Raw genomic sequence first — 9,031 nt, 5'->3', positions numbered from 1 at the left:
CATTAATTTTTCAGATAAAATTTAAATTTTTTATTTAATGCATTGTATAACACGGGTTTTATGCTAGTATGTATATATATGTATATTAAAATGCTGTAATAATAGTATTTTGGATTAATTACACACCTCCTATCTTATTTTTGAAATTCAATGACATTAACGATGTTATTGAGGGATGATTTGAGATTTGTTATGATTTTGTTGATTTTTTTAATAAAAAAATATATAAATAAATAAATAATGTGATACCTTGTAACAAATAAACTATTTATTAGTAAAAAAATTCAAAATAAGCACTCCACTCCCCTGTGAGGGGTATCGCTTCGCCGAACACAATCCTATTCATCCATCTACAAAATCCAGCTTGTATGCTCTCAACGTAACCATTTTATGCAAAGAAAAATACTTGATAATTTGAATTTGTATGGTTTAAATGACTCGAATATATCAAAATGATATCGTTTCACTCCCAAAATTACATTATTTTGAGACATTCGAATCATTCGGACCATGACAATTCGAACTACCAACCATTGTTATTACGTAAATTGCAATCAACACAAACTTCATGGTTGGCCATCATCAACCTCCACACACCACACCACACCACCCACATATAAATCTTAGCCTCTGTTTGGGAAGGAAAAGTCAGGCTTTTTTGGCTAAAATAGCCATAAAAAATAAAATAGGCTATTTTAGCCACAAAAAACAAAACATCAAATCCAACCCATAATCATTACAATCCTCTCTCACAAAAAAAGTCAAAAAAGTCAAAAAGTCAAAAAGCTCTTCCCAAACCAGGCTAAAATAGCCCAGGCTAAAATAGCCAAAAAGCCAAAAAGCCAACCCACTTCCCAAACGGAGGCTTAATATTCAATGTTGATTTGAAAATTAGATTTTTATATTAATTTTTTGATTTTTTATAAAAAAATATAAAAAATAATTAATTTTTTGTAATGACTTTTTAAATTTTTTTAAACTAAAATTTTTACTTATCAAAAATACACCTCAGGCCTCGTTTGGCAACCGAATTTTTTAGTTAAAAAGTCAAAAAATTACTAAATTAGTCAAAAAGCCAACAACTCATACCAAAAAGTCAAAGATTCTCTTCTCTTTTTACTTTTTGCACATCTTTTCTTTTAAAAAGTCAAAAAGTCATCCCAAACATACTAATTTTTTTAGCTCATATTTTAATCAAATAACGAAAAAAATTACTAAATTAGTCTGTTCCTAAACGAGGCCTCACCTACTATAAAAGTACCCCCATCAAAGATTAAAAATGAGATTTCAAACAAAATAACGTGAAAGAAAAAGTAGGATAAATGGTTCAATTAATAAATAAAGTTGGGTAACGTTAAAAATCACCCAAATAACATAAAAAGCTGAAATTCTAATACACATTTTACTATATTTTTATATATTTTAATAATTTTTTAAAGAAACATAAACATTAACCAGTTAAAATTGAACAGCAATATCCATTTCATCAGTGCAAAGATTTGAATACAGTTCATGATCAATGCACTGGACCCACATACACACATAGAGAATACTAATTAAAAATCAAAATCTATGGTGTGAGTAATGGGCTGTCACCATTTTTGTAGTGAACAGTAGTGGTATTAAAACACTATTTGCTCCTACTTGGTTTTGAATTGAAAGTTGGAACCAAGCTGGAGGAGGATACAACTTGACTTTAAGAGTTGGTTTTAAATGTTTTAAAAAAATATATTTTTTTATTTATTGATTTATATGAGTTGGATTTGAATTGAATTTAATGTGATGTATTAAAAAAGTAATGTGATTTAAATAAAATAATATAATTTAAATAGAATTTTTAACTTTTTGTACCATTTAGATGTCAAATTTAGCCTTAAGTTGGAGAGAGAGAGAGAGAGAGAGAGGGGGAGGGAGGGAGAGAGAGGGAGAGGGAGGAGTAAAAACTTTAGTATTAAATTAAAGAGTTGCAGAGTCTGTGGTACAGAAAAGCAGAGAGTACTGGTGTATTATGAAGTGACTGGATGGGCAGATATGTCCTTCCATTGTCAATTCTATCCCCATTCTAGCCTCCTCACTCAGCCTCTCTCCCAGCCTGTGACTGGTAAAATAAAAGTAACCTTTGTTTTCTTTTGGTTATTTCTCTCTGACCACCCTCTCTCCTCATTGGCCTTTTCGCACCCACTGGATTTGAAATATTTAAATCTTCAATCGTGATTTTATATATATATATATAGGGGGGGGGAGAGAGAGATTGTGTTTAATTAGCTTCAACTAGATTTTGGGTTTTCTGGGTAATGAGCAAGTAGTCTAATGAGCTGATTCTCCTGGGTCTTAGGTAGGGTTTAAGGTGTGTTTGGAAATTGAGAAAACGAATCAAAAAGAGAGAAAATAAAAAAGAGGGAAAAGAGGGGTCTTTTTCTCAAATACTACTATAAATTTACACAGATCCCTATGGAATGAGGGGTGCTACCCAGCATTTGCTTGCTGAAAATTCATTCTTTTTGTATTAGTTTTTAAAACCCTTTAAAAGGGACTAGTTTTTGTTCTTTGTGGGGGATGAGAATGATGATGTGCATAGATTGAAGCGAGTTTTGTGCCCGGCTCCGGTGAGTGTGTTGTTTGCAATTTATTTCTTTCTTGCTCTCTGCTCTGCTAGACTACAAAAAACCAAGTTATTTTATTTTATTTTTTCACATATGAAAGAGTTGGAAAAACCAAAGAGATTTTTTGAAATGATTAGTTTATTATGTGCTCCCCAATGATTGAGTAGTTGCCTTGAAACACAGAGAACAAAAGCAGGAGAGAGAAAGAAAATAGAGGAAGAAGATGAAGTCTACAAATGACAACAACAATGGCAGCAATAGTCATAATAACAACTGGTTGGGTTTCTCTCTCTCACCCCACATGAAAATGGAGGTTTCTTCAAACCCTCATCATCAGTACAATCATCATCTTCATCAACCTCAGCAAGTTCTTCCTTCTAGCTTCTATATCTCCCCTTTTTCACACCTCAACAGCGCTGCAATCTGTTATGGGGTTGGAGAAAATGGTGGCTTTCACTCACCCTTGTCTGTAATGCCTCTCAAGTCAGATGGATCTCTCTGTATCATGGAAGCTCTCAGTAGATCACAACCACCACCACCACCACCACAAGGTTTTCTTTTCTTTTTTTTTTTCTCTTCTATTTTCTATTTTCTTTTCTTCTTTGTGTTCTTGTTTTGAAATCTTTTTGGGTTTGAAAAGGTATGGTGCCAAACACTTCCCCTAAACTTGAGGACTTTCTTGGTGGTGCAACAATGGCAGCCCACCACCAATACAGTACCCATGAGAGTGAAGCAATGGCTCTAAGCTTAGACAGCATGTACTACCACCACCAAAATGCCGATCGACAAACCAACAGGCAACAACAACAGCAAGAGATGGATGAAGTTCAACAACCCCACCATTATTACTATGGACTCTCATGCAATGATGGGTTGTACCAACAGACACCATTGGAGGAGCAGAGAGAAGAAGAAACCAGGGAGACCCAACTTGCAGACTCAGATAATACCCAGATCAGTGCTTGCCTGAAAAATTGGATTGTGGTGGAGGATTGTGGTGGCGCGTGTGGGTCAGGTGGTGGTGCAGTGGCTGGTTGTGGGGATTTACAGTCTCTGAGCTTGTCAATGAGTCCTGGTTCTCAGTCAAGCTGTGTCACAGCTCCAACCCAGATCTCACCTACTGGAACTGAGTCCACAGTCATGGAAACCAAGAAGAGAGGGTCTGCAAAAGTTGCTCTGAAGCAACCTGTTCATAGGAAGTCTATTGACACATTTGGGCAGAGAACCTCTCAGTATAGAGGTGTTACAAGGTCTGTTCGTGCCTATTTTTGTGATTTATTTCCATTTCCTACTAGTTACGTTTTCGTGTTCTCCAATACCTAGGCCTTTTATTTCTTGATTTTCTTGAAATTTCTGTTTTTTAATGCTTTCATGTTTGTTTTCTTCTTAATGTGAAAGTAACCCTTTTGTTAACGACTTTTTCTACTGGAACATAAACCAATCATGAAACTAAAACTAGACATAAATGTGGGACCCAATTCACATTACATAAGAGCTTGTGTATGATTTTGTGATCGATTTCTATATTTATATATATATAATATATATATATATATATATATATATATATTTTGTTATAATAATTATGTATGTCTCCGCCAGACATAGATGGACTGGTAGGTATGAAGCTCATTTGTGGGACAATAGTTGCAAGAAGGAAGGACAGACCAGGAAAGGAAGGCAAGGTTAGTCTCACAAAAACAAATTCATTTTTACATTACTTGTTTGGAAGTATTGCTTTTGACTGCAATATTTTGGCGTTTCTGACCTGACTCTTGTTATTTTTTCTTGTTCGTCTTGTTCATGATTGTTGGGGATTCTATTCCAATCATATTGTACATTTTCAGTTTATCTGGGTAAGTCTATTTATTTATCAATAATGTGAAACTATAGTGATTTGCTATGTTTAAATGTTGAACTTCATTTAATTAACTGGATTTTTGGACTTTAGGAGGTTATGATATGGAAGAGAAAGCTGCAAGGGCTTATGATCTTGCCGCGCTTAAATACTGGGGGCCCTCGACCCATATTAACTTCCCAGTATGATTCAGTCCACCGGTTTATGCTTTTTCTATTTTTTTGAAATGAAATTGTTGAATTTTTTATTTTTCATTTCGCAGTTGGAGAAATACCAAGAACAACTTGAGGAGATGAAGAACATGACCCGCCAAGAATATGTTGCTCACTTAAGAAGGTACCATTCTAAATCATGCCTATGATTCCTAGGTTTTTTACATTGAATTACTGATTAGAAAAGGAAAACCAAAAAGTTGATTTTTAATATGAGATGTGCTTTGCAGGAAAAGTAGTGGATTCTCTAGGGGGGCTTCGATGTACAGAGGAGTAACAAGGTTTTATTGATTATTCAATTACGTTGGATATGTATCATCCGATATTTAAAATCTGTGTAGAATATGTATCATCTGAAATTTAAAATCTGTGCATGATACAATTTTCATCATGGATAATTTGTTCATCCATCCTTAGCTTTTAGTTTATGTATCTTTGCAGGCATCATCAGCATGGAAGATGGCAAGCTCGGATTGGGAGAGTCGCTGGAAACAAGGACCTTTATCTTGGGACTTTCAGTAAGTTGCATGAAATCTTCAAATTATGTTAACAGCAATGATTAGACCACGAATTTTGGTGCTCTCATGAGCACAAATTTTGGTGCTCTCATGAGTACTAATGAGATAGTAAGGAAAAAAAAAAAAAAAAAACTAGACAAACTAAGATCAAAACATTACATCATGTCACAGTGGTTGGGGTTCACTGCCAGCTCAAAAATTAGAGTTCCAAAGTATTTTTCTTATATTTTTCTTATGTTAATCAGTCTCATTATAATTTTTGTAAATCAATTCATATGTTCGTGGATTAGGCTCATTGAATGCTTCAAAAACTTTTTTGAGGACTCAGTTTTATGTCACTCTCTCTGCTCCAATGTTTCTCTTTATAGTGCTACTAGTGATGCTTTCACAAGGCTTGATGGTCATCTACTTTTTTCTGTAACACCATATATAGCTGTTTCTCAGTAGCACTTTCAGTTTTAAATAAAATTACGGGGACACGTACTTACTAGTATTGGTGATATGGCCATATATTGGCTGATATCAGTGAGAAAAATCCCGATACGACGTGGCAGTTTAAAATTTTCTTTGCCCCTTCTCTAGATCATATGATAAAGTGAAAAAGGATTTTCTGGCTAAAATGCTTGATTAAAGTCTGAATGTTTCTTTAGATATTGGCTTCTCATTGAACTCGAAATTTCAGGCACTCAGGAGGAAGCTGCAGAAGCTTATGACGTAGCAGCAATCAAGTTCCGTGGATCCAATGCTGTGACGAACTTTGACGTATCGCGTTACGACGTGGAAAGGATCACAGCAAGCAATACCCTGCTTGCCGGAGATCTTGCTAGGCGAAACAAAGAGAGAGAGCCAAGCAATGAAGTCATCGAGTATCACTCTTCGGGCCAAAACAATGAAGACCTGCCTGTCCAGCCCGCGAGCAACAATGCAAATGTTTCGGATTGGAAAATGGTGTTTTATCAATCGCCACAACAACAGCAACAACAAAATGCAATTGTGGATGAGAAACAGCTCTGTACAGGGAATTATCGGAACTCTGCTTTTTCAATGGCTTTGCATGATTTGATCGGGATCGATTCAGTGAATTCGAGCCAGCCGATCATGGATGATGAGTCAGCTAAGCTCGGGGCTCATTTTTCAAATACTTCCTCTTTGGTTACCAGCTTGAGCAGCTCAAGGGAAGCTAGCCCGGACAAAAATAGCCCCTCAATGTTCTTTGCAAAGACTCCGTTGGCAGCGAAGTTCGTGGGCCCTGCTCCGACAATTGGTTCTTGGATTCCATCAGCAGCAGCCCAGCTGAGGGCTGCTGCTCCTCTCACCATGGCTCACTTGCCTGTTTTTGCTGCTTGGAATGATACCTAAATGGTCTTCTCCCTATGTTTGTTACACAAGAAAGTTTTGCATGAACAAGAAAGAAAAAAAGAAAAAAAGAAAGAAAGAAATTGGTGTTGGGTGGTGGAAAAAGGTTGATGTAGGGTTTTGCTCTTTTTTTTTGGATGGTCTTAGTTGGGTGAAGTGAAATTGGGGGGATCAAGTGGGGAGACAATTGTGGGGACCTAGTTATCTGTCTGTAACCCGAGTGCTGGGAAGCTTTTTTTTATTTTTATAATCTAACTAAACCTTTTGGCTTTTGGCTCATATTGGAATGAAGATTTTGCAAAATGGAGGGAATGTTAAAGATGTGCTAATGATTACTATAATAGTTTGTTTTGGGTCCACATAATTCAATCTTAAAATTAGACACAATTCTCAATTGAATCATAAAATTAGACTTGATTACATGGCATTTATGTAAGATAAATGTTATATTTTTACTTGATATTCCAATCATTGGAATTTTTATATGTTTAATGATAAAAAGGAAAATTATTAAGAAATTGATTTATATATAACATTATCCTATCTATAATGATTAAAACACCCACTTAGTGATATTTTTGCAATGTGAAGGTGACCATTAAATGTATAATTTTGAATCTGCTTTTTCTTCAATGCAAAGTACAAAGCTAGCTCAAAGTTTGGCAATAATGCGAAAGGGGTTCTTTTGTTTGACCACATAATTATCTCATTTCATCTTTCTCAATCTGCAAAAACACCATCATTGTTATCCCCCTTTTTCTCTTGTGAGCTTTGCCCAAAGCAACAGACATTCCATCTCATTATTCAGAAAAGGGGTTGAGGAGAGATTCTTAAATGAGTGACTTTAGTTGGTTTATTTTTGGATCTGCCATTGATTGTGAACCCTTTTTGTTGAAATCTCTTTAGCTTTTTTTTTTAATTTTTTTTTTATTTAAAAAACTCCACTAGCAATGTTGGACCTAAAAGCAATTCCATGTCCTGGTGTGGACACTTTGACAAAAACAATTGCTAACATATAAAAAAATAAATCTAATAGTGTTTAAAATTTGAAATATGTGAATTAAATTTTTTATTTTTTATTTTTTTGCATGATTTGCATCGCATTAATTTTTAAGGGTAAATTACACTTATCTCTCTTGAGGTTTCTGATAAATATAGGAACTTCCCTTATAATTTCAATAATTACAGAAATCTTGTAGTTTCAATAATTACAAAAACCTTCCTTATGTTTACTGATAATATCAAAATTTTTCTAATCTGTTAATTTAGCACAAACGGTGTTGCTTGGCTATCCAAAATGATCATATTACCCTTTTGAATTGAACGGGAAGAGATGAAAATTATTAAATCAACTAATAAACAATTTAAATGAAAATTTTCATTCACATTCCCTAAGGTTTTGCACATATATTATTAAAGACCTATGCATATTTAACGTAGCATCCTAATAGTATAATATAAGACCACAATCATTATAAGACTTATTTCACATTGTATAAATAACGAAAAATTTATCATTTTTAATTAATGCATTTATTATATAATTTTTTTTTTCTTTTTTCTTTTTTAAGTTGAAACAAATGGATTAATTTTTTTTATAGCAATTTGTCCTACATATTTATTCATATGTAAAAAAAATATTTATCCCTAAATTATTAAGATATTATTAACAAATTTTAATTTTTATCTTTGAGTCATTAAATTTTGAAATTTTTTTTAGGGTCCCTAGTATTAAAATTTTATAGCATAAAGGATATCAAATATTTTCATAATGTCTAAGATCCCTCAAATCGATCTAGAGAAAATTCTTTCCAAACTAGAGAAAATAGCCTCATTATGTGCAGAGAATTACTCTGGGTTCAAACTAGAGAGAATTGAAATTTCTCTAAATTCAAACCAGAAAAAATTGAAGGTTGCGTTAGGTAGAGTTTTCTAAATATGATTTGAGAATAAAAGTGTATTTTGAATTTGTGAGTTTTGGAATTATGATTTGAGTGTGGAAAATTTGTTTGATGTGACATGTGATATTTGATACAAAAACTTACAACTTATAACCAAACACACAACTCAAAATTCTATTCAAAGCTCAAAAAAAAATTTAAAAAAATTTTGAATTTTTTTATTTAAAATATAAAAAATACCAGGTGCCAATTGTAAAAAAAAATAAAAATAAAAATAGCACTGCTCCAGTCAACTGGCCGGACATTCGGGAGAACGACTGGTTAGCCCAAATTTACCCGCATTGTAAAGAGTTTTCAAAAGTGAGTGTAGAATTAATTTTTTAAAACACTAAACAAACACCATACTCAAAAGTGAGTGTGGAATTATATTTTGAAAGCTCCACCAAAAGGACCCGAAATTTCTCTGAATTCAAACCAGTGACAATTGAAATTTCTCTAACTTTGTTCTCTGACTTTGTTCAAAGAAAATTGAAATTTCTCAGACTTTGTTCACAGAGAATTTCTCTGGCTTTCTTCACAAATT

At 33.7% G+C, this 9,031-nt stretch overlaps 1 protein-coding gene across 1 annotated transcript; it reads left to right on the top strand.

Annotated features, from left to right (window-relative positions):
* The first annotated feature begins 1,586 nt into the window (after positions 1-1,586).
* On the top strand, positions 1,587-6,850 carry LOC114263003 (AP2-like ethylene-responsive transcription factor ANT). Its single transcript, XM_028203475.2, has 10 exons — positions 1,587-2,606; positions 2,787-3,154; positions 3,244-3,853; positions 4,206-4,288; positions 4,451-4,459; positions 4,555-4,643; positions 4,724-4,797; positions 4,904-4,954; positions 5,115-5,191; positions 5,874-6,850. Exons 2-10 carry the CDS (start codon positions 2,827-2,829, stop codon positions 6,548-6,550), a joined length of 1,998 nt encoding a protein of 665 aa, XP_028059276.2. The 5' UTR covers positions 1,587-2,606; positions 2,787-2,826; the 3' UTR covers positions 6,551-6,850.
* Positions 6,851-9,031: the final 2,181 nt, after the last annotated feature.

The sequence above is a fragment of the Camellia sinensis genome, chromosome 3, assembly GCF_055761805.1.
Source record: "Camellia sinensis isolate YWXY chromosome 3, ASM5576180v1, whole genome shotgun sequence".
Classification (NCBI taxonomy): Eukaryota; Viridiplantae; Streptophyta; class Magnoliopsida; order Ericales; family Theaceae; genus Camellia; species Camellia sinensis.
Note: the sequence above shows the minus strand (reverse complement) of the source record. Positions and strands in the feature narration are given on the sequence as shown.